At 35.9% G+C, this 27373-nt stretch overlaps 1 protein-coding gene across 11 annotated transcripts in view; it reads right to left on the bottom strand.

Moving 5' to 3' along the window:
- Positions 1 to 27373, bottom strand: part of NEO1 (neogenin 1) — a 242085-nt gene that overhangs the window by 168262 nt on the left and 46450 nt on the right. For all 11 annotated transcript variants that reach the window (XM_036907777.2, XM_036907783.2, XM_036907778.2 and 8 more), the window contains exon 3: positions 1253 to 1570. In XM_036907777.2, coding sequence (XP_036763672.1) covers positions 1253 to 1570 — 318 coding nt within the window. The remainder of the gene's footprint in view (positions 1 to 1252; positions 1571 to 27373) is intronic.

Genomic DNA, 27373 nt, shown 5'->3' with positions numbered 1-27373 from the left:
ATAATTAACTGTATTTGGTGACTGGATATGGGGGACAGCTGAGAGGAAAGAGACAAGATTAAAGCCCAGTTTAGGAACATAGATGATAAACAGGAACTGATCTAAGTGACATTAAAGTGGCAGTCATAATGTTAACTTATTTATCAACATATTGGAGAAAGCCTGGCAAACAGATGAATGCAAGGGGGTAAGGGAGAAGGGAAGGGGAGAGAAGGGGAATGAGAAAGAAAGTAGAGCAAGAAAAGAAAAGGCAAATGGTAAAAAGGACTGATTTTTTTCTCCTCTTATTTTTCCATCCTCAATCTGTGATTATAGAATAAATATAGGGGCTTGACATCACACTCAAATTCAACTTTGAGTATATGGCTCCAAAAAGAAAAATAGCCATCATTCTCTGAATGAATGAGCACATACATCCTGGAGTAAGCAGGACATGGGAACTGTAACCCTGGAGTAGAAATGAAATGGAAAACTACTGTCTTAGTCATATTCTTTTTTTCATGTTACCTTTTCACCAAGGTGAGTATGAATCTAAGACTTAATACAATTTTTGTACAATGTGACTCTTAACAAAAACTAAATACTTTATCTGGTACTCAAGTGAAGAATCACTGATCTGAGGAATGCCAACATCTACTACAAAACAGGTCTGACTTACTCAAGAACTACATCTTACTCTTCTAGATCCTTAATGTTTCTAACACTTTCCATCATTCTTTAAATAAGGACACTCTAAAAGGGAGTGAATGCCTTCTCTTCTGTCTTTACAATTTTCTGATCATCACCTTAATATCTATATCCCACAGTTTTTTAAGTAATGAATCCAATTAAATGTCATTTCCTTGGTTAAGGGAGCAGGATCAAGATTCTGGATAAACTGCAAATTTTACAAAGCATACTAAATGGTTATGCTGGGTAGGATAAAAGTAGTTGGCAATCAAAATGACTCAATCTTCCTACATAAATTCTACTGTCTTTCCCAAGTTAGAAAGAATTTAAAAAACTGGCTCCATACTTCTGATACCAACTTTAAGCCATCTGAATCATGAGAAAGTGCTACAGTTTATTCCTTAGAGCACCAAGCAAGTCATAGTATAATCCCATATACAAAGTATAAGCTCAATTGATACTTATTAAATGAGTATAGTTACTGCTATCAGTTAAATGAAAGCACTAGACTAATACTGCTTTTATCAGGATTTACCCTTTATAAAAATTTGAAAATACAAATAAATTATTTAACAAAACTTACCTGCTACTGTGAGCTTGGCTGTTCTGCTGACAATAGTTCCAAGACTCTCAACAGTGGCCACACACTGATAATAACCTTCATCGGGTTTATTGTGTTTGGAATGCACCACATTGCTGATAAACAGAGACCCATCTGAGAGAAGCTGTCGACGATCATCTGATACTAAATTTAAAAAAGCTCCATCTTTTTTCCATTCAATTTTTGGGGAAGGCTCAGAATATGCTGAACAGTTTAACATAACAGAAGAGCCTCTTACTGAGAGTGTATCCTCTGGTTCCACCAGAAAATAAAATGGAGTGAATGTTCGAACACTGGATCCTACAAAAACAATAAATAAAAACAACAAAGTTAAGCAAAACTTTCCTCTACTATTTCTGTAAGAAAATCAAACATGTCCAAAAATTATTTCTAAATGGTTGTGCTCTTCGGGTATAATACATAAATATAGTCATTTCACTTTGAATGTCTAATAGATAAATTTATTTTTATTGGGAAATCAAAATTTGACTCATTTAGAACAACATTAGAAAAAAAGATTCTGCTAGCTAGCTGAGGTAATCATGCCTAGTTAAATGATATGAGTATCTAATGAAAGTTTTATTTCAAACCCTACAATGGGATTCATAAATATTTAAAATTACTGTATTCAAAGTGAAATTTCCTATGGAATATAAAAGAAATTTGAAATGATTCTTTGTTAATAAGGTATATTTTCTAGGTTTACTGGCTGTATTTCTTTCATAGATTCACTATACATACACTTTGTCCATTTTTCTAGTGGATTATTCATCCTATTGACTTAGCAATCTTTAGACATAACTCTGTTTTACAGATTAAAAAAAAATTTTGACCATGACTTTGTCATAAGAAAATAAATTTTAACCACATAAAATTAAATCTGTTATACTTAAAAAGGTCTTCTTTATCCCAAGATTATTTCAAAAAATCAACTTTCTTTTGCGCTAGTATTTTTGTGGTTTCATTTTCTATATTTAATCTCCATCAGAATTCATTTTGATGTAAAAAGCATAGGAGAGATCAGTTTAAATTTATAAGTCCTTGGTTATTTGAACATGAGAAGAACATAACTTAAAGAAAACATCTGCTAAAAATATTCTCAGCCAGAGAAAGCTTTCCAACTTAAATCTTTACCACTTCTTCATGAAAACTACTGACCAACTCCCTTATGAACAACTCTAGTTGTAATCAGATTCGTTCACGTGATCAGGGAGGCTTAATCCAATAAATAAAACTAAGACTGTTTTTCAAATATATCAACGCATCCCTTTACCTATAACTTACCATTAACATTATGAATTTATGGATGACATGAATTCTTTGTTACATATGAAAGAACCGTTCTAAATAAATACAAACACACTGGCAGAGAGAAGGAAATAGTATTCACTTGTTTTAAAGTTTCCCAACACTTACAATGATAGGCAAATCCAAATAGACTAATCACCCTTTCCCAAACACCATGAGGGGTTTTCAACACCTTTGATGAATATGAAATTGATTCTTCAAGTCTTAAAACTCTTGAAAATCAGCTTAGGAATTCTCAGAAGTAACCAGGAGTAATTTGTGTCTTATACTACAAAAAGTGTTATATTAGAGTTAAAGTAAAATAAATTAAATATAAACTTCAGGACAGTACAAATGATAGCTAAACTAAGAGAAATTGCTTTTATACCTTTCCTGTATAACTACTAAATCTTTATTATACCACCCAAATTTAAACAACTCAGAAACTTCAGATAAATGTGTTTAGATTGGCAGCCAAAATATGCAAATTAACAATTTATAATTTTTATTACATACATTAAATGAAACAAATAAATTTAATTTTAAAATCTGGACAAAGTTTTTGCCATTTAAAATATGCAAATGTAAATGTTTTAGTTTAACATCCTATCTTATTTTATTCCATTAAAAATTCCATTTCCATATTAAACAAGTTGAACAAAAAACTTATGTATTCAAAAAAATGTGTTATACTCATAGGCAAGTTTACAAACATCTTTGAGAATCAAGGCCCTTCAAAATTTTCCCAAAACTATCCACTCTATATTACTTAGAAAACAGCATTACCTAAATATTTACATATATCATCTTTGTATTTTATTCCCTCAGTAAGCCGAAGAATATAGTTAGGCTGACAATAGTTCCAAGACTCTCAACAGTGGCCACACACTGATAATAACCTTCATCGGGTTTATCTTAGGTCCCTCAGTGACCTAAGATATTCTTCCTTGCCTTTAAATCCCTCAAAGGCTTGCCACTGCATTTTGCAAAAAAAATCTAAATAAATTCCTTAACTGACATTGGACTTAACATCCATGGCAGCCTCTGAGCTGGCCTCTGCCCACCTGCCTCACCAACCCCGAACCCTCCATGGCACGCGCACCCCGGTCAGCCCCTCTCAGCTCCTGCCCACTTCACACAAGCTACTCTCACCACCACTTACTTCCAATTAACCCATCTTCCTTTGAGATCAGCTTACATACCATTTCCTTAGAAATGCTTGCCTGTTGCCCAAACAAGATTAGTTACAGCCCTGCCTTAAGCAGGCACAGCACACCGTACTCTTCCTACATAGTACTTCGTATTTTCTCATTAATTTTTTTCACAAATTCCCTGGGCTAAAAGAAATACCTAATGGTTCTGCTTACTTTACAGTTAGGTTCAAACACATGAATATTTATGTCCTAACTAAAAGACCGCCGAATTCCTTAAGGGAAGAGACAACCACAGTGAGAAGCAAATACCCAACCAAGAGATTTATTTGGTGGCAGCGAGGTGGCTGCCCGTGAGAGTGAGAGAGCAGCAGCACGGGCTGGGGAGCTTTGGCTTATATATCCTATTAAGGCACTCGGCACGAGATGATTGGTTATGGATTCGTTGGGGTCAGCTGGTGGGACTTCACTGGTCTGTGTCACAGAGTTTTCTGTGTCATGAGCGGGAAGCTGAACCTAATTTCGGGAAACCAAAACTTAAGATTTGGGTCACCATCTTAGGTCGAGAGGTGTGGGGGTCGGGAGCCATTTTGACTAACACTAACAAGTACTCTTTTGAAAAAATAATATGCATAAACTGAAAAATAATTTCATTTTTAAATAACCCCAATTAGTTACTATGAGATGTATATACCTATTGGGCATTGCACAATTTCTCAAATCTTAAAATCAAATTGGATACTGTCATTCTCATTTCCTCTTCCACACTGATTTTTACATGGTACTTGCTTTTTACACAACAGCCACCACCAAAAATCCAACTTCATAAGAATAACATAGTATCAAAATCAAAGTAGCACAATCAAATGCTAAAAATGAACTACCTTGACCTAGAAGTTTTATGGTGTCCAACAGATGCTGCTGTGTTTCTGCAGAAAATTTGATATACCCCTGGGAATTCTCTGACATGCCCTAGGGCTCAGGATACAGTTTGGGAATGCCAGGCTTATGATCTATCTTTCTACTGTGTTTTTATTCACCATATTTCTGGCACTCACCTAGCACAGTGGATGGTATCAATCTTTAGATTACATAACCATAAAACTTTGAAAAACTTGCACTGCTTAAAGTATTAGTGAGACCACAGGTTCCATTCCCAAACTAGCCAATTAATACTATTCTCATTAATACTGCTCTCCTTCATGATAAAACTTAATAGACAGCGTTTTTGTAAATTTTGATTAAGATTTTAAAAATTACATAGAAGGTCAGAGAAAGCCAAGAAGAGCCAAAAGAGTTTAATCAAAATAAAGGAACTGCATTCAACAGTTATCAGTACTTATAAAGCTACAGTAATTAAGTCACTATGGCTTTGGAGCAGAGAAAAACAGCCATGTAACAGGTTAGAGGGCCCCAAAATAGAGCTATATATATTTGGAAACTTAATATGCAATAGAGATGGCATTTTACATGAACCAGAGAAAAGGATGAATTAATAAATGTTACTAGGGCAATTTTTTATCCATACAGAAGAAAAATGAGATGCCTATCTACAGCATGTAATAGTAAATTCGTGTTTGTATGCATCAGATACTGGTCTAAATGTTCTCTGTGTACTAATCCCTCATTTACTCTTCACTACTACTAACTTATGAGATATGTATTATTATCATTTCCATTTTAGAGAAGAAAACTAAAGCTTAGAAATGGTAAGGAATTTGTCCAAGGTCACACAGATAGTAAATAACAGAACCTTAACCACACTACACTATAATGCCACTCATATACAAATAGAAAGATACATTCCAGACTTATGAAAAAATTAATATAATTTTTAGGAAAATACAGGGATAACCTTGGAGTCAGTCAACCTTTTAAGTGAAAATAGTAAACCTCAAAGCTAGAGAAGACAGGTATGCTTCAATTCATTGCATTTAAGTTAAAAATAATTTATAGCAAAATATCATAACAGAGCAAAAGACAAGACTGGGAGAAAATAAATCACATATAACAGATAAAGAACTTAAAAGGTCCTATGTTTATTGGAACACTATTTACAATAACCAAGATATGGAAGCAACCTAAGTGTCCATCAGTAGGTGAATGGATAAAGAAGAGGTGGTACATATACACAATGGAATATTATTCAGCCATAAGAATGAAACAAATCCTACCATTTGTAACAACATGGATGGAGCTAGAGGGTATTATGCTCAGTGAAATAAGACAGGCAGAGAAAGACGAATACCAAATGATTTTCCTCATTTGTGGAGTATAACAACAAAGCAAAACTGAAGGAACAAAATAGCAGCAGACTCACAAGACTCCAAGAAGGGTCCAAAGGGGAGGGGTGGGGTAGGGCAAGTGGGAGGGAGGGAGAAGGGGACAGTGGGGTATCATGATTGGTGCACACGGTGTGTGAGGGGGTCACAGGGAAGACTGTAGCTTGGAGAAGACACATAGGGACTCTGTGGCATCTCACTACACTGACGGACAGTGACTGCAATGGGGGATGGGGGGACTCGATAATAAGGGTGAATGTAATAACCACATTGTTTTTCTTGTGAAATCTTCATAAGAGTGTATATCAATGATATCTTAATAAAAAAAGGAAAGGAAATTAAAAGGTCACCATTCAATAAAAATTGGGTGAGACTGTGTTCCAACAAAACTTTGTTTACAAAAACAGCAGGATGGCTTTGATCCATTGACTCTGATTCCTGCCAAGAATACCTATCCAACAAAAAATGAATGAGCTATGTTTCAGTTGATCTGGAATGAGTTCTGTGAAAAATTAACAATGCAGAGAAGTGTAAATTATATAATTTCACATGTATATGACTGTATGAGCACTGGGAAAGGAAGGACTATGTACCGGATTGTTACCACTGGTCACTGGGAGGGACAGGGTGGGAAGCACCTGGGAAGGGGGGTAAATAAAAATCCCCAAGCACATACAAAATAATTCTGTGATAAAAATCAGCTTGTGTTTATAATCCGTTAATAAATATTACATATATATATGAGGTAGCTGTGGGTTTGTATTTACACTTGTGTGAATGCTTAAAGGGAATACATGTAAAAAACTTTCACCAAAATGGGTATTATCTCAGAGTAGTGGTATTTCAGTTGATTTTAATTTTTTCTTTCACCTGTGTTATTGTCTGAATATTTTGGGTAAAAAATAGTATATTTAAGTAGAAATAAAGCTGTTTTTATTTTTATATATAGTCTGCACAGGAGGGGCACTATGAAAAGTTTGAGACATATTCATATACTGAGATTAAGAGATTATCAAAATACATATACTGTTAAATAAAAAATATCGCACGCTTCAAAATATGTAGAGTATGGTCCTTCGTATATTAAAACAGTGTGTGTGTGTGCGTGTGCATATACACTTAAATACATAGGGAAAAGCCTAGAGGAATAAACACTCAATAGTTAACAGTGTTTTCTCCTGGGAAGTGTAGTGCGATTGAGTTGCTGATAGAGTGAGGACACAGGGAGAAGGCTTTTTATCCCATGGATTTCTGTATTGCTTACTTTTTAAAATATGAACAATTGTTTATGCAGTCATCTTTTTCTTTTTTCACAAAAAAATTTGTTTTTGTTATTGGTGGTGAATAATCCTTTGTTGGGAACAGAGGATTCATTTTTTAAAATCTATCACCATTTTCTTTAACCAGTTTTCCTTTGTCACAGTAGAAGAGTTATCAGACACTTCTTGACTTTGTATAAAAAATGCTCTATACCTCCCACCAGGGTCCCGATTCCCTATCCACTTAAGTTTGCTTAATTTAAGTCTACCATGAACAGTGTCACTATACAAATTATTCTGAAATAGGCTTAATGATCCTGCCTGATCTTTTTTACATTCCTAGGTCTCTGCAAATTTCTCACTTCTTAATTAAATAGCTCCCACTTCTTGATAGACTATTCCTCACTTTTTGATAGAGTGTTTCACACTTCTTGATAAAATTCCATCTTATGAAAGGAAAATATCCACAGGGAACTTATTTCAATTGTAATTCCCCTACCTTCAAATATCAACAAATTATATCATTCATTGCATACCTTGACTGTGTGGCCATAATAATTTTAAATGTTATTGTACCCAAAGTAAAAAAACACACACACAGTATTTGAATACTGGCAGAAATAAATCTGTCTTATTGCCCAGAGGTTCAATGTTTGATATTAGCAGAAATGCAGGACAGAATAAGCAAACATATTTATATACTACAAATGGAAACATTATGTATAACATCATTCATCCTAAGAAAATTATCTCTTCATTATAAGCTAAGAGACTAATATCGAAGGACTTCATACTACTTTTACTCCTTAAAAATGTTACTTTGAACCACTCTATTCCATCCAGTCAGTCTCAAAACCCTGCATTTCATCCTTCCTGATCCTTTGGTGATCAGGCTCTTTTCCTTCAAGTCCTCAACTTATAATCAAGAGGTTTGAAAATTAGAATATTAAAATAATTTAATATTCAAAGGCTCAACTAAATACATCCATGTCACCCATTAAGAACAGGCAACACTTAACAAATGTTTTCTCTCATTTTGCTACATGACAATTAGTGCTTCCAGCTCCAGAGCTCAGGCCCTCTTTGCCCTGCACAGCTAATTTCTCCAAAGACTCCATTTACTGAGCAGGCAGGACTTTCCAGGGAATTTCAAGTAAGGTAAGTAGTTAATTGTTAATATTATGTGGATGATTTTAATTGTCTGAAAAAAACATATGCTTTAAGAAACTTTTATGATACAGGTATACCATAAAAACTGTGAATGTCAACCTGTAATCAAAATTGGACCTGAAATACTTTTTCAGGATCATAATGTCCTAATAGGGAAATTCAATTTGATTGTTCTAATTTACAGCACCTACCTTCCCATCCACTTCCTAAAGTGAAAAAAATAGCTGAATTTATTTATTCACTAAACATTATAATAAGAGTGCTTTCCTTTTCTTCAATTTTCATCCTTCCTTCTCCACACATACACACACAAATAGCCACAGTGGAAAATACTTTGGTAAAATGAAGTCAGACAGACATGGTTTTGGACTCTAGCTCTGCTATGCTAGTTAATTTCTCTCTGTGTCTAAAATTTCTATCCTATATAATAGGAAAATAATGCCTTCCTTTCAAGGAAATTTCTGTGAAGGTATGTGTACAGCACCTACCTCACTGCTTGGCAGACAACAGGTCCTCAACAAATAGTAACTTCATAGTTCAGAAGCCTACAGTATTTCCCCCCAAATCACTAACATCTAGCATCTTAGACTGATCACATCTGAGAAACTGTTATGCATAAAATATGTACTCTTTTACTTTTAATCACATTTTGACAATTATGTGTAAAACATTATATCTTAAAACTTAAGTTTGACCATCTTTCTCCTCTGCTTAATCTTTCAACAGCTCCCCAATTACACAGCTCATACAAAATCCAGATTCATACCACAGCATTCAAAAAGGGCTACAGGATCTGGTTCTTCCTCTCCACAACCTAATATCACATCACATTTCCTCTCACTCAATAAGCTATGGCCATCCATTTCCTGAATGAGCCATGTTATTTCCTATATTAAAGTCTTTGCATTTTCTGTCCCTTCTACCTGACCCTTGGCTCTGCACTAAATTCTTCCATCACATGACTAACTTCTTCTTATCCTTCATGTTTCAACCCAACTATTACTTCTACAGAGGCCTTCTCTGATAACTATCTCTGAAAAGGTCCTAGTTTCCTAAGCCTCATATGTGCTCTTTTCAGCAACTGTCTGTCTGTTTTTAAGTCTATCTACCCCACTAGATGGTTAGACTATAAGAGAGTATTCAAATGACCCCTGGTTTGCCATTGCTACTTGCTGTTTGTACCTTGGTTTGTTTTGTTTTGTTTATCCTTTTTCTATAGGTGAAAAAGGTGGCTGGGCCAAAATGGAATTAGGTATTAGTGATCCTTAGCAACTTTGCATAACATAATAGTAAATCTCTACTGTTTTTTCTAAGGTCAGCCTCAGTCTCAAAATTTTATATTCAGATGATTTCAAACCTGTCCTTTGTAAAAACATTTTAACATCACTTTTAAAGGATCATAAATAATTAATATTTCGTATAACTTCTACATGATTGCCAAGAAGACTAGGTACAACCTGGTAACCTGCAAAAACAATACCACCAATGTTCTGAACAGTTACATGGAAATTCTCAAACAATTCCTAGAAAAAGCATATTAATGTTAATATGTTAATGCTAATAACAGTCTTAGTCAACATGCCAATATTTATATTTCAGCTCAAAATAGGGGGAAAATCTGAGTTGGTCAGTTTTCATTCTACTAGGTAAGAAAAATGTAAAAATTTTCACATTAAGTACATACAACTTTTACGAAAACATCTTATAAGCAACTTTTTGTTATTAGTGATCAGAAGACTCTCCTAAGAGTAAGACGTTTCATCCAATATTTGAGGCAGTCTTTTGAATTTCTGAAACAAGAATATATTTCAGTTCCACTTTCACATATTATACTGATGAAAGAAAGATCTCAATGATAATATAAAAATTTACTTGGAGGTACAATCCAAAGATCTGAACTGCTGCATTTTTTCACACTATAACTCACTACTTCTTTGATTGTTGTGGTACATTTTTCAACCATTGTGAGAATACTAGTATTCTGAGTACAAAATGTTTCATCACAGTAAACTATTAAGTTCTTTGTAAACAGGATATCTCCTTTGCAAACCTTCACTGTAACTTTACTATGCACTTCTTTTCCAATCATCTACAGTTACTCTGACTTAATATAAAAATAGATAGTTATCTAATTTGAAACACATTCTAAATCTGAACTGGATACAACTACACTCATGAATATTCAAGAGTGCCTCTACTTCATATGCTAATATTTTATCTTACTGCTGCAATTATATAGTATTTTGTGGTAGAGAGGCATTTGTGGGTTTTACAAAGAGAAATGCAATAACCCAACCTACTGTAGTTCTCAATCTTATGCAATGTTCTGTGGGTTTTTTAATCATAACGATAAATCTTTTCATTAACTCATTGCCTCCTGCAGAGTTCTTCGATTTTCCCATTCATTTCAATGAATTATAGTAACAAGAGAAAGGACCACTTGCACTTGAAATCAAAACTGTCCTGGAAAATTTAGTTCATCTTATTGGTTTATAAAGTACCCATAAAAGGGAAAAAGCAAGAGATAAAGGGCAAGAAATACCAAGATATAAAACAGAAGTCAAGGGAAACAATATCCCATTCTAGTTTCCCAAATAAAATACAAGGCTTTTTCTAAGACAGAATGGGAATTACAGGACCAAGTCTATAGCTATAATAATAATAGTTAACATTTACTTAAAGTTACTACATGCCAGGCACTGTTGTAGTGCTTTACCTATGTAATTATTTCAATCCTCCAACCCTTGCGGGAAGAATTATTATTATCTCCATTTACAAAGAGAAAAATGAGTCACAAAAAGAATAAATTTGTTCAAAGTCATGATGCTAGCTATGGAGAAGGCAAGATTTGAACCAAGTTAGTCTGGCTCTCCTGTGCCCAAAATCATAACCACTAAACCTGCGCTATCCCATACAGTTGCCACTTAGCAAAATGTGGCTACTGAGAATTTGAAATATAACTATCTAAATTAAGATCTGCTTTAAGTATGAAATATACACCAGATTTAAAAGACTTAGTGCACACACACAAAGAATGTAAAATACATCATCAATAATTTTTATACTGATTTTGTGTTAAAATACTTTGGATATATTCATTTAAATAAAATATATTATTAAAATTAATTTCACATTTCTCCTTTTTCTCATGTAGTACCTAGAAATTTTTTAATTGTGTGTGAGGCTTGTACTTTATTTCTATTAGACAGCACTGCACTGTACTATGCTACCCTTCATTAATATGCCTTCAAGAAACAAGCAAGTTCTTTCTAAAGAAAAAAGTAAGCTGCACTGTTTCTGCAAAGGATAAAAGATTACAAATCATGACAGGATCAAAGCAAAGTCCTTTCTGGCTACCATACTATATACAACTGGTCTATACTGAGGATTTTCAGCAATATCAGCACCCTCTCTTTAAAATCCATTCAGAAATGTCTATTTAGAAAGTAAGCTTTTTTGAATCTTTTAATTTAAAAATTGCAATAATAATCAATTCGCTACTGATGAATGTTCAAACTACTGGGTGAAAAGTTTCTAGGAAAAGGATAGTCACACAATTTCAGAATGTCATCACAAATTATTTACTAATTACAAAGGAGAAAACATACCTTCCTAAAGGACAGAGCTGGTGGTCACCACCTTAACTAAGTGATCAAATTCAGTAGTGAGACAACCCGACATCATGTATGTCCTGATGGGATGCAGTAGAAGCATTGTAATATTCTTGCTTAAAGTGTTCAACCTGAATCTAAGCATGAAGAAACCACAAACACAGAATATGAGACATCCTGTAAGACAACTGCCTTGAACTCTTGAGAAAGCAGTCAGTGTCATGAAAAACAAAGGCAAGAGGACTGCTCTGGATGAAGAGAGGCTAAAGGGACAAAACAAATTCAGTCAGCAACTTTTTTACTGGGTCCTGGGCTAGAAAAAACATTTATAGAATAACTGGGTAAGTTTAAATTTGGAGTATATTAGATATTATTAATTTGGCTGTAAAAGGTAGAGAAGAGAGAGGTTGGTAAAGATCTGAGCTTGGTCTTCTTTCATATTCTTTGTAAGAGAGGAGAGACTTGAGCATGTGGGGAGATGGAAAGAAGCAAGGCAGAGAGTGAGACAGGAGACAGAATTATCCTCCTGCCCCAGACAACTAGAAAACTGGAAAGCAGAAATACCTTATCACCCAGCAATTCCACCTCTGGGTATTTACCTGAAGAAAACAAAATCACTAATTTGAAAAGATGTATGCATACCTATGTTCACTGCAGCATTATTTATAATAACAAAGATATGCAAGCAACCCAAGCACCCACTGAATAGACGAATGGATGAAGAAGATGTGGTACATATACATGACGGAATATTACTCAGCCATAAAAAAGAAGGAAATCTTGCCACTTGTGACAACACAGATGGACCCAGAAGTCACTATGCTATACAATATTATAATGGTTTCAGACGTACATCAACTTTAGTCCACTGAAAAAAAGAAAGGAAACTGGAAAAAATCAACAAAACAATGATTTTCAGATACTAGACAACAGACAGCACAGGACTCTGAGAGAAAGTAAACGAACAAGGTGAGTCCTAAAATTACCCCATCCTACAGCCTCTAGGTTTCTCATCTTTCCAAGCTTCAGCACTAGAGCCAGGAAAGCAGAGAGCTCTGAAATCTCACAGATGAAAAGACAGTTGGGGAGGCCATGGTTACAACTTGCAGAGCAGTGTACAAAAGAGCTACAGAGTGAGGGGTACACATGAACAAACTCCAGAGTCTGGCAGAAGAGTCCCCTTGAATCTTTGGATGACTTACTAGTATGAGGGGGCTGAAAGTAAACAAAGTGCATTTTCTAACCACACGGGAATTAAACTAGAAATCAGTAGCAGATACCTAGATAATCTTAAAATATTTGGAAATTAGGCAACACACTTCTCAATAACTTACAGATCAAAGAAGAAATCACATGAGAAATTACAAAATATTTTGAACTTAATGAAAACAAAAATACAGCATGCCAAATTTGTGTGATGTAACTAAAGTGATGTTTAGAGGTTATTTCAAGGGTTAAATGTCTATATATTTCTTAAAAAGACACATAGGAGGATTAATTTGGGGTCAGAGGAAGAACACATCTTTTGTTGTAACAAGAAAGAAGAATGAGAATATGGGTAGGCTTGGTGTAGTTACGTGAGTCACTGTTAACTGTCTGCACAGTCTAAAGTGTGAAGTGAGTAACAACTGCTGATGGGGCAGGTAGCTGAGGTGTCCAGAAGGGTCAGAAGTTTTGCACGTAGTGGTAAACATCTGAAATAGCTGCAGTGAGAATGGAAGAGAGCTCTGAAAAGGGAAAATAGGGCTACTGGGCTTCACTGAGAGCCTAGTCAAGGTTAGTAACTGTATTTAAAGAAGTCCAAATATAAGAATGTGTTTGCAGAGTATAAAGGGAAGAAAAGTAGACATTTAGAATTGAATCTTCTCAGATAGATGAGTAAAGCGACAATGAACTAGGAGGGCTGAAGATACCAAGTGGCTGTCAATGGCATCTAAGAAGATAGTAAAGGAAATAAACAGGAGTGAACTGAGATGCGTATCAGTGCCAGTATAATGTGAGAAACCTGGAAGGACAGGAGACTGTGATACTGTTTTCATATTTCAGCACTGCTGAGCTATGACAAGGGGTGGTTGTGTGCAGTTACAGAAGCTGGTGCTTGAAGTAGCATGAAAGAGAAGTCATTGAGATGAGGCAGTTGAAGACTTGAAGATAGTATTAGAAAAGTAAACCATGAAGACACTTAAACTTTCTAGAACAGCAGCAGACTTGGAACGGAGAGGGAGAATATAAAACAACACCTAAAGTTTTCAATGAATGAAAATGAGTATTAAGTACACAGATGATAGCAAACAAGAGAAACAGACAAAGTTGAGTGGCCTTAATCCTGAAGGAGCAGCAACTTTTCTTCTAAGAGCAAATTATTTCACATTTTTGAAAGCTCTTTTCCATTATTTTTCAGTAATCAGCTATGTTCTAAAAAGCTGATGTTGCTCTAAATATCACTAATTGAGTACTTTTCTCATTTGGAAAACAAGCATTACAGATTTTTACTCAAGTATGCCACCATATATTTACAAATTGCTACCAAGTTCAGCTATAAAAAAATTCTGAGTACAGATGCATTAATTCTTGAATACAGAAAACAAATAGCACATGAATAATTTATTGAAAGCTTTTTCTGTCAGCAGCTTTACTAACAGAAGTAATATTTATGAAATCCCACAGGATAATCTAATAAATTAAATACTTGCAAAAGCATAGAACACAAGACTAAGAATCCTTAATAATGGCTCCTACATCAAAGCTATTTTTTGCAAAGAATTCTGTGCATGTATAACCTGTCACTGGAAAATAAACATGTTTCAGTAAAGTCACATCATAGTCTCACAAGGTCTGTAGACCAGATTCTCGAATTCTTCTATGCAACTACACATTAACTGATGGAAATAAACTGAATTCCAAAGCTTAACTCAAGCCTCCATTAGTAAGCTGTTATATTAAGTCACAGACAAGTTCAGATGTCATTTACTGAGGTCTTTTTTTTTTTTTGGTATCATTAATCTACAATTATATGAGGAACATTATGTTTACTAGACTCCCCCCATCGTTAAGTTCCCCCACATACCCCATTACAGTCACTGTCCATCAGAGTAGTAAGATGCTACAGACTAACTACTTGTCTTCTCTGTGTGTACAGCCCTCCCCGTGCCCGCCCCCATTATATGTACTAATAGTAATGCCCCTTTTTTTCCCTTATCACTCCCTTCCCACCCATCTTCCCCAGTCCCTTTCCCTTTGGTAACTGCTAGTCCATTCTTGGGTTCTGTGAGTCTGCTGCTGTTTTGTTCTTTCAGTTTTTTTCTTTGTTCTTATACTCCACATGAGTGAAATCATTTGGTACTTGTCTTTCTCTGCCTGGCTTATTTCACTGAGCATAATACCCTCTAGCTCTATCCATGTTGTTGCAAATGGTAGGATTTGTTTTCTTCTTATGGCTGAATAATATTCCATTGTGTGTATGTACCACATCTTCTTTATCCATTCATCTACTGATGGACACTTAGGTTGCTTCCATTTCTTGGCTATTGTAAATAGTGCTGCGATAAACATAGCGGTGCATATGTCTTTTTCAAAGTGGGCTCCTGCATTCTCAGGGTAAATGCCTAGAGTGGAATCCCTGGGTCAAATGGTATTTCTGTTTTGAGTTCTTTGAGGAACTTCCATAATGCTTTCCACAGTGGTTGAACTAATTTATATTCCCTCCAGAAGTGTAGGAGAGTTCCCCTCTCTCCACATCCTCACCAGGATTTGTTGTTGTTTGTCTTTTGTATGTTGGCCATCCTAACTGGTGTGAGGTGATATCTCATTGTGGTTTTAATTTGCATTTCTCTGATGATTAGTGATGTGGAGCATCTTTTCATGTGCCTGTTGGCCATCTGAATTTCTTCTTTGGAGAACTGTCTGTTCAGCTCCTCTGCCCATTTTTTAATTGGATTATTTGCTTTTTGTTTGTTGACATGTGTGACCTCTTTATATATTTTGGATGTCATCCCTTTATCAGATCTGTCATTTATGAATATATTCTCCCATACCGTAGGATACCTTTTTGTTCCATTGATGGTACCCTTTGCTCTACAGAAGCTTTTCAGCTGGATATAAACCCAATGGTTCGTTTTGCTTTTGTTTCCCTTGACTGGGGAGATATGTTCATGAAGAAGTTGCTTATGTTTATGTCTGAGAGATTTTTGCCTATGTTTGTTTTCTAGGAGTTTTATGGTTTCATGACTTACATTGAGGTCTTTGATCCAGTTTGAATTTACTTTTGTGTATGGGGCTAGACAATAATCCAGTTTCATTCTCTTGCATGTAGCTGTCCAGTTTTGCCAATACCAGCTGTTGAAGAGGCTGTCATTTCCCTACTGTATATCCATGGCTCTTTTATCATATATTAATTGACCATATATGTTTGGGTTAATACTTGGACTCTCTATTGTGTTCCACTTGTCTGTGGATCTGTTCTTGTGCCAGTACCAAATTGTCTTGATTACTGTGGATTTGTAGTAGAGCTTGAAGTTGGGAAGTGAGATCCCCCCTGCTTTATTCTTCCTTCTCAGGATTGCTTTGGCTATTCGGGGTCTTTTGTGGTTCCATATGAATTTTAGAACTATTTGTTCCACTTTGTTGAAGAATGCTGTTGGTATTTTGATAGGGATTGCATTGAATCTGTAGATTGCTTTAGGTAGGATGGCCATTTTGACAATATTAATTCTTCCTAGCCAAGAGCATGCGGTGAGTTTCCAATTTTTAGTGTCCTCTTTATTTCTCTTAAGAGTGTCTTGCAGTTTTCAGGGTATAGGTCTTTCACTTCCTTGGTTCGGTTTATTCGTAGGTATTTTATTCTTTTTGATGCAATTGTGAATGGAATTGTTTTCCTGATTTCTCTTTCTGCTAGTTTATCATTACTGTATAGAAAAGCAACAGATTTCTGTGTACTAATTTTGTATCCTGCAACTTTTCTGAATTCAGATATTCGTTCGAGTAGTTTTGGAGTGTATTCTTTAGGGTTTTTTATGTACAATATCATGTCATCTGCAAATAGTGACAGTTTGATTTCTTCCTTACCAATCTTGATGCCTTTTATTTCTTTGTGTTGTCTGATTGCCGTGGCTAGGACCTCCAGAACTATGCTGAATAAAAGTGGGGAGAGTGGGCATCCTGTCTTGCTCCTGATCTTAGGTGAAAAACTTTCAGCTTCTTGCTGTTAAGTATGATTGTTGGCTGTGGGTTTGTCATACATGGCCTTTATTATGTTGAGGTACTCTACCCATTTTGTTGAATTTTTATCATGAATGGATGTTGAACTTTGTCGAATGCTTTTTCAGCATCCATGGAGATGATCGTGTGGTTTTTGTCCTTTTTATTGATGTGGTGGATGATGTTGATGGATTTTTTAATGTTCTACCATCCTTGCATCCATGGGATGAATCCTGCTTGATCATGGTGTATGACCCTCTTGATGTATTTTTGAATTTGGTTTGCAAATATTTTGTTGAGTATTTTTGCATGTATGCTCATCAGGGATATTGGTCTGTAGTTTTCATTTTTTGTGGTATCTTCCCCTGGTTTTGGTATTAGAGTGATGCTGGCTTCATAGAATGAGTTTGGAAGTATTCCCTCCTTTTCTATTTTTTGGAAAACTTTAAGGAGAATGGGTATTATCTCTGATAAAATTCAGCGGTGAATCCATCCAGTCCGGAGGTTTTGTTCTTGGGTAGTTTTTTGATTACCAATTCAATTTCGTTGCTGGTAATTTGTCTGTTTAGATTTTCTGCTTCTTCCTGTGTCATTTTTGGAAGATTGTATTTTTCTAGGAAGTTGTCCATTTTCTTCTCAGTTCATTAACATATAGATTTTCATAGTATTCTCTAATAATTCTTTGTATTTCTGTGGTGCCCATCATGATTTTTCCTTTCTCATTTCTGATTCTGTTTATATGTGTTAGATTCTCTTTTTCTCTTAATAAGTCTGGCTCGGGGTTTATCCTTTTTGTATATTTTCTCAAAGAACCAGCTCTTGGTTTCATTGATTTCTTCTATTGTTTTACTCCCCTCAATTTTATTTATTTCTTCTCTGTGGGTTTGTCATACATGGCCTTTATTCTGACCCATCTTTATCTTTATTATGTCCCTCCTTCTGCTGACTTTGGGCCTCAGTTGTTCTTCTTTTTCCAGTTTCAATGATTCTGACTTTAGACTATTCATTTGGGATTGTTCTTCCTTCTTTAAATAGACCTGGATTGCGACATACATTCCTCTTAGAACTGCCTTCGCTGCGTCCCACAGAAGTTGGGGCTTTGTGCTATTGTTGTCATTTGTCTCCATATATTGCTTGATCTCTGTTTTAATTTAGTCATTGATCCATTGATTATTTAGGAACATGTTGTTAAGCCTCCATGTGTTTGTGAGCCTTTTTGCTTTCTTTGTACAACTTATTTCTAGTTTTATACCTTATGATCTGAGAAGTTGGTTAGTAAAATTTCAATGTTTTTGAATTTACTGAGGTTCTTTTAGTGGCCTAGTATGTGGTCTATTCTGGAAAATGTTCCATGTGCACTTGAGAAGAATGTGTATCCTGCTGCTTTTGGGTGTAGTTCTGTAGATGTCTGTTAGGTCCATCTGTTCTAGTGTGTTGTTCAGGACCTCTGTGTCCTTTTTATTTTCTGTCTGGTGGATCTGTCCTTTGGAGTGAGTGGTGTGTTGAAGTCTCCTAGAATGAATGCATTGTATTATATTTCCTCCTTTAATTCTGTTAGTATTTGTTTCACATATGTCAGTGCTCCTGTGTTGGGTGCATAGATATTTATAATGGTTATATCCTCTTGTGGACTGCCCCCTTTATCATTATGTAATGTCCTTCTTTATGTCTTGTTACTTTCTTTGTTTTGAAGTCTATTTTATCTGATACTAGTACTGCAACACCTGCTTTTTCTCCCTATTGTTTGCATGAAATACCGTTTTCCATCACTTCACTTTTAGTCTGCGTATGTCTTTGGGTTTGAGGTGAGTTTCTTGTAAGCAGCATATAGATGGGTCTTGCTTTTTTATCCATTCTATTACTCTGTGTCTTTTGATTGGTGCATTCAGTCTATTTACATTTAGGATGATTATTGAAAGATATGTACTTACTGGCATTGCATTTTAAAACATTACATTTTATCATCACAGAAGGACGTTCTGAAGATAATTCTGCCACTCCCCACAAGGGTAGCTTCTTTACTATCTAATCATCTAACTTAACTCTCTTATTTAGCTATTATAAACACAGTCTGATGATTCTTTATTTCTATCCCTTCTTATTCTTCCTCCTCCACTGTTTGTATGTTAAGTGTTTTATTCAGTACTCTTCTGTGTTTCCTTTGACCTCTTTTATGAATAGTTGATTTTATTTTTTGCCTTTAGTTAGTATTTGGTTGGTCTGCTTGCTTTGCTGTGATTTTATTTTCTTTGGTGACAGCTATTTAGCCTTAGGAGTGCTTCCATCTGGAGCATTCCCTTTAAAATATCCTGTACAGGTGGTTTGTGGGAGGCAAATTCCCTCAACTTTTGCTTGTCTGGTAATTGTTTAATCCCTCCTTCAAATTTAAATGATAATCGTGCTGGATACAGTAGTCTTGGTTCAAGGCCCTCTGTTTCATTGCATTAATTATATCATGCCATTCTCTTCTGGCCTGTAGGGTTTCTGTTGAGTATCAGAAACGAGAAAGGAAAAATCAAGACAGACCCCACAGAAATACAAAGAATTATTAGAGAATACTATGAAAACCTATATGCTAACAAGCTGGGAAACCTAGGAGAAATGGACAACTTCCTAGAAAAATACAACCTTCCATGATTGACCCAGAAAGAAACAGAAAATCTAAACAGACCAATTACCAGCAACGAAACTGAAGCGGTAATCAAAAAACTACCAAAGAACAAAACCCCCGGGCCAGATGGATTTACCTCGGAATTTTATCAGACATACAGGGAAGACATAATACCCATTCTCCTTAGAGTTTTCCAAAATATAGAGGAGGAGGGGATACTCCCAAACTCATTCTATGAAGCTAACATCAATCACCCTAATACCAAAACCAGGCAAAGACCCCACCAAAAAAGAAAACTACAGACCAATATCCCTGATGAACGTAGATGCAAAAATACTCAACAAAATATTAGCAAAACGAATTCAAAAATACATCAAAAGGATCATACACCATGACCAAGTGGGATTCATCCCAGGGATGCAAGGATGGTACAACATTCGAAAGTCCATCAACATCATCCACCACATCAACAAAAAGAAAGACAAAAACCACTTGATCATCTCCATAGATGCTGAAAAAGCATTTGACAAAGTTCAACATCCATTCATGATAAAAACTCTCAGCAAAATGGGAATAGACGGCAAGTACCTCAACATAATAAAGGCCATCTATGATAAACCCACAGCCAACATTGTATTGAACAGCGAGAAGCTGAAAGCATTTCCTCTGAGATCAGGAACTAGACAGGGATGCCCACTCTCTCCACTGTTATTTAACATAGTACTGGAGGTCCTAGCCACGGCAATCAGACAAAACAAAGAAATACAAGGAATCCAGATTGGTAAAGAAGAAGTTAAACTGTCACTATTTGCAGATGACATGATACTGTACATAAAAAACCCTAAAGACTCCATCCCAAAACTAGAACTGATATCAGAATACAGCAAAGTTGCAGGATACAAAATCAACACACAGAAATCTGTGGCTTTCCTATACACTAACAATGAACCAACAGAAAGAGAAATCAGGAAAACAACTCCATTCACAATTGCATCAAAAAAAAAAATACCTAGGAATAAACCTAACCAAGGAAGTGAAAGCCTTATACTCTGAAAACTACAAGTCACTCTTAAGAGAAATTAAAGGGGACACTAACAGATGGAAACTCATCCCATGCTCATGGCTAGGAAGAATTAATATCGTCAAAATGGCCATCCTGCCCAAAGCAATATACAGATTTGATGCAATCCCTATGAAACTACCAGCAACATTTTTCAATGAACTGGAACAAATAATTCAAAAATTCATATGGAAACACCAAAGACCCCAAATAGCCAAAGCAATCCTGAGAAAGAAGAATAAAGTAGGGGGGATCTCACTCCCCAACTTCAAGCTCTACTATAAAGCCATAGTAATCAAGACAATTTGGTACTGGCACAAGAACAGAGCCACAGACCAATGGAACAGACTAGAGAATCCAGACATTAACCCAGACATATATGGTCAATTAATATTTGATAAAGGAGCCATGGACATACAATGGCGAAATGACAGTCTCTTCAACAGATGGTGCTGGTAAAACTGGACAACTACATGTAGGAGGATGAAACTGGACCATTGTCTAACCCCATATACAAAAGTAAACTCAAAATGGTTCAAAGACCTGAATGTAAGTCATGAAACCATTAAACTCTTAGAAGAAAACATAGGCAAAAACCTCTCAGACATAAACATGAGTGACCTCTTCTTGAACATATCTCCCCGGGCAAGGAAAACAACAGCAAAAATGAACAAGTGGGACTATATTAAGCTGAAAAGCTTCTGTACAGCAAAAGACACCATCAATTGAACAAAAAGGAACCCTACTGTATGAGAGAATATATTTGAAAATGACAGATCTGATAAAGGCTTGACGTTCAGAATATGTAAAGAGCTCACACACCTTAACAAACAAAAAACAAATAACCCAATTAAAAAATGGGCAGAGGAACTGAACAGTTCTCCAAAAAAGAAATACAGATGGCCAACAGACACATGAAAAGATGCTCCACATCGCTAATTATCAGAGAAATGCAAATTAAAACTACAATGAGGTATCACCTCACACCAGTAAGGATGGCTGCCATCCAAAAGACAAACAACAACAAATGTTGGCGAGGCTGTGGAGAAAGGGGAACCCTCCTACACTGCTGGTGGGAATGTAAATTAGTTCAACCACTGTGGAAAGCAGTATGGAGGTACATCAAAATGCTCAAAACAGACTTACCATTTGACCCAGGAATTGCACTCCTAGGAATTTACCCTAAGAATGCAGCAATCAAGTTTGAGAAAGACCAATGCACCCCTATGTTTATCGCAGCACTATTTACAATAGCCAAGAATTGGAAGCAACCTAAATGTCCATCGATAGATGAATGGATAAAGAATATGTGGTACATATACACAATGGAATACTACTCAGCCATAAGAAAAGGGCAAATCCTACCATTTGCAGCAACATGGATGGAGCTGGAGGGTATTATGCTCAGTGAAACAAGCCAAGCGGAGAAAGAGAAATACCAAATGATTTCACTTATCTGTGGAATATAAGAACAAAGGAAAAACTGAAGGAACAAAACAGCAGCAGAATCACAGAACTCAAGAATGGACTAACAGGTACCAAAGGGAAAGGGACTGGGGAGGATGGGCGGGTGGGTAGGGATCAGGGGGGAGAGGTGAGGGGGTATTAAGATTAGCATGCATGGGGGGGGTAGGAGAAAAGGGAGGGCTGTACAACACAGAGAAGGCAAGTAGTGATTCTACAACATTTTGCTATGCTGATGGACAGTGACTGTAAAGGGGTTTATAGCGGGGACCTGGTATAGGGGAGAGCCTAGTAAACATAATATTCGTCATGTAAGTGTAGATTAATGATACCAAAAAAAAAAAGGCAGTTCCTGTGTGGTGACCTCCAATGAGTTCTACACAAGGGTATAAAGGGCATATAAAAGTGTAGGCAAAGGGCCTGTTTGTGTTTATACAGAGTATGAAAGCCTAATTTGGCTTTCAAAATCAACTAATTTCAAAATCAACTAAGATACGATATGAAAAAGAACTTCCAGCATCAGCACTCTCTGGAAGACTCATGCCAGAAGATGATCATCAAAAAACCCCAACAAAGATCCACGCACTGCTACAGCTGTAGATGCACTCATCCCACCAGTTCCTTGACTTGCCATGGGAATGAGGAAGGAGATATCTAAGCTGGCCTGTGCATACAGTAAAACAACAAATTTGACTGGATCTATACTGTTGGAACTCAACCAAGAATTAGGAGGAGTGCAAATTGTAGCGCTCCAAAATCTTACAACTACAGACTATTTACTGTTAAAAGAACATATGGGATGTGAACAGTCCCCAGGAATGGGTTGTTTTAATTTGTCTGATTTCTCTCAGACTGTTCAAGTTCAGTTGGACAATATCCACCATATCATAGATAAGTTTTCACAAATGCCTAAGGTGCCTAACTGGTTTTCTTGGTTTCACTGGAGATGGATGGTAATTACAGGTATGCTTTGGTTATGTAACTATACTCCTATTATGTTAATGTGTGTGAACAATTTAATTAGTAATTTAAAACCTATACATGCTGAAGTTACTCTACAAGAAGATATGTCAAAGAAATAATCAATCTTCCCATGTTTTCTTCCGCCTGCTACTTCTATAGCTCTTCTTCTTCCTTCCTAATTACAACCCTTAAATAGAATTCATGCCTCATAACAAATTTACCGAGTATCATAATTCTTCCAAGTGATAAAGATACCTCAAGACAAATTCTGGGCATAGAAGCCACAGGGCATAAATATGCAAAGAAGTAAAAAGCTAACCTTTTCGAATGATAAGGCTTCTCTCTCACTTACCAACTTTACATTTCCCTGTATGGCCCTGGAAGATGACTGGTTAGCCAGAGACGGGTAAGATTCCTCAAGGGAGGAACAACCTAAGACAGGCACAGTCGCAGGGGGGCCATCAGGTGAGATATTGGGGATCAACAGAGGTGAGGCTTAGAACCTCACCCCCCCTGTTCTGAGAGAAATCTTCTGCATATGTGGATGTTTTATTGCCCTTGTCTAGCTTGGATTAACACATAGTCTACAGGCACACACCTGATCATCTACATTTGCTCTCTTACAACACTAAACTATGTTTTCTACCTTTATCTTGTATCTACCTACCACTTCAGCATTTTATTAAAAATAATAATAATAAAGAGAAATGTGGTATCCACATATAAATCAAGTATAAAAATCAAATGAGTATTCATATTTGAACTGACTGTTTATAGTTCATGATGCATGAGCAAAACCGAAGGTTTCTGTGATGACTGCCCTTGTACTGTTCACCATGTAACTTATTCACTATGTAAGAATTTGTTCTCCATGTAAGAACTTGTTTGTTATGCCTCAGAAGATTGGAGACTGACGAAAATTAGGCTTGGGGTGGATTAATGATTGTGCATTGAGCATTGACTCCCCTATACAGAATTTTATTGTTGTTAACAACCATTTGATCAATAAATATGAGAGATGCCCTCAAAAAAAAAAAAAAAAAAGGACAGACTTCCAATTGTAAAATAAATAAGTAACCGGGATGTAATGTATAGCATAAGGAATACAGTCAAAATATTGTAACAGCTTGGTATGGTGATAGCAGGTACCTAGAATTATCATGTATATAAATGTTGACTCACTGTGTTGTACACCTGAAACTAATGTAATACTGTGTGTCAACTAACCTTCAAAAAATAATTATCTACAAAAAAAAATAATAAATCATAAACATGCTCATGGAGGTACAGAAAAATATGCAAGAACTCAGGGATGAATTTAGGACAGAGATTCAATCATTAAGAGATTCCATATCTGAAATGAAACATACAATGGAGGAGGGATTTAAAAGCAGATTAGATGTAGTAGAAGAGACGGTAAATGGAACAGAAATTAGAGAAGAGAAATACAAAGAAGCTGAGGCACAGAGAGAAAAAGGATCTCTAGGAATGAAAGAATATTGAGAGAACTGTGACCAACCCAAATGGAACAGTATTTGCATTATAGGGGTACCAGAAGAGGAAGAGAGAGAAAAAGGGAAAGTGTTTCTGAGGAGGTAATTGCTGAAAACTTCTGAGGAAGTAGATAGTTGCTCAGGGCATTTAGGTGCAAAGATTTCTCAACACAAGGGACCCAAGGAAGACAACACCAAGATATATAATAATTAAAATGGCAAAGATCAAGGATAAAGACAGACTTTTAAAAGCAGCTAGAGAGAGAAAAAAGATCACATACAAAGGAAAACCCATCAGGCTATCATCAGACTTCTCAACAGAAACCTTACAGGCCAGAAGGGGGTGGCATGATATATTTAATGAAATGAAATAGAAGGGCCTCGAACCAAGAATACTCTACCCAGAAAGATTATCATTTAAAGTTTGAAGGATGAATTAAACAATTCCCAGATAAGCAAAAGCTGAGAGAATTTACCTCCCACAAACCATGTCTACAGTGTTTTTTGGAGGGACTGCTATAGATGGAAGTGTTCCTAAGGCTAAATTGCTGTCACCAGGGGAAATAAAACCACAGTAAAGAAAGCAGAACAATTAATTACTAAGCAGATGCAAAATCAAATCAACTACCCCCAAAGTCAATCAACAGGTAGACATAGAGTATAGAATATGATATCTAATATATAAAGAATGGAGGAAGAAAAAAAATCTGTGCACCCAACACTGGATCACCTACATATGTGAAACAAATACCAACAGAATTAAAGAGGGAAACAGAACACAGTGCATTCATTTTAGAAGACTTCAACACACCAATCACTCCAAAGGACACATCAACCAGACAGAAAATAAGTAAGGACACAGAGGCACTGAACAACACACTAGAACAGACGGACCTAACAGACATCTAGAGAACACTTCATCCAAAAGCAACAGGATACACATTCTTCTCAAGTGCACATGGAACATTTTCAAGAAAAGATCATATACTAGGCCACAAAAAGAGCCTCAGTAAATTCAAAAAGATTGAAAGTGTACCAACCAGCTTCTCAGACCACAAAAGTATGAAACTAGAAATAAATTACACAAAGAAAATGAAAAAGCCCACACACACATGGAGGCTTAATAACATGCTCCTAAATAATCAATGGATAGATGACCAAATAAAAACAGAGATCAAGCAATATATGGGGACAAATGACAACACTAATTCAATACCACAAAATCTATGGTTAACAATAGTGTATTATTTATTTGAAAGTTGCTAAGAGAGCAGATCTTTAAAGTCCTCATTACAAGAAAAAAGGTAGCTGTACATGGTGATGATGTTAACTATACTTATTCTGATAATCATTTCAAAATATATACATATAGCGAATCATTATATTGTATACCTAAAATTAATACAATGTTATATGTCAATTATACCTAACTAAAAAAGAGAAACATGGATAGCTAGATATGTGTTTTGAAAACATTGGACCCTGTTGAATTACTAACCTAAAAATAAATTACCTTTTTCTCTTTATATTCTCAGTTTATTCATTCTCCAGACTTCAACTATCAACTGTAACCATGGTACACACAAACCTCAGTATCTTCATTCAAATTAATTCAAGCTCAACAAATTGAAACCCAACACTTCTCCATCCTTATTCTTTCTAAATCTTCTTGGGAAGCATCATTGTTTTTCTACTTCCCCAGTCTCAAATTTTATCTTCTATCTCATCCACTCCATCTCAGACCCAATTAATTTACCCAATTAACTGGAATGATCTCTTTTGAATGTACCTCTCCCTAATCTTTGTCTTCACCTTATGTTGACAACACTGCCTCTTAAGTCATCTTTGTCTCCGATTCTTATTACATATCCTAAACCTTTTCACTCTTTTTGCCCTGAGCCCATTCTTTTAAGATGGCCCTGCTTCCTCTTATTCAACTGAGAAAATGCAATCCCTTTTATATAAATTGGGTTTCTCTGTACTTCAAATTTCTTTATTTTCCTCTTTCTTTCTACTTTCCGTCACAAACATCAGGTTAAACCATTTGAAAATTTTTAGGCAAAAACTGGTCAAATAGCAATTTTATATGGTTCAACCCCAAAAGAGGTGCAGTTCCTTTGCTCCCTTCAATACTTCCCTTGGTATCATTTTTCCCCCCACATTTTCATCTAGACCTTATTTCATCATTTGAAACAACTCTCTTCCTTTCTCCTGGATCTTTCTTTTGCCCTGGTCCCGCTTGTCAAATTAAAAAAAAAAAAAGTTTCTCTTCTCCCCAGCACCAAACTTTCTGCAATAGTAGTCTGCACTCTCTGCCTTCATCGTCCTCACGTCCCAATCCCTAGCATTTTACAACCTGGCTTAGCCACTCTATTGAAACTTTTTCCAGAGCCACCAATAATCTCAATTTTTCCAAAATCAAAGGCCTTTAGCTTTTGAAGGCTTCAGGTGTTTCATGCTGATCCCCTCCCTCCTGACACCTCTCTCCTCTGTCATGGTACACTTCCAAATCTCTCACTTTTATTTTTTCTACCACCTTCTTCTACATTCTCTATG

Source organism: Manis pentadactyla, chromosome 11 (assembly GCF_030020395.1).
Source record: "Manis pentadactyla isolate mManPen7 chromosome 11, mManPen7.hap1, whole genome shotgun sequence".
NCBI classification, from domain to species: domain Eukaryota; kingdom Metazoa; phylum Chordata; class Mammalia; order Pholidota; family Manidae; genus Manis; species Manis pentadactyla.
This window is presented reverse-complemented; position numbering and strand designations above follow the sequence as displayed.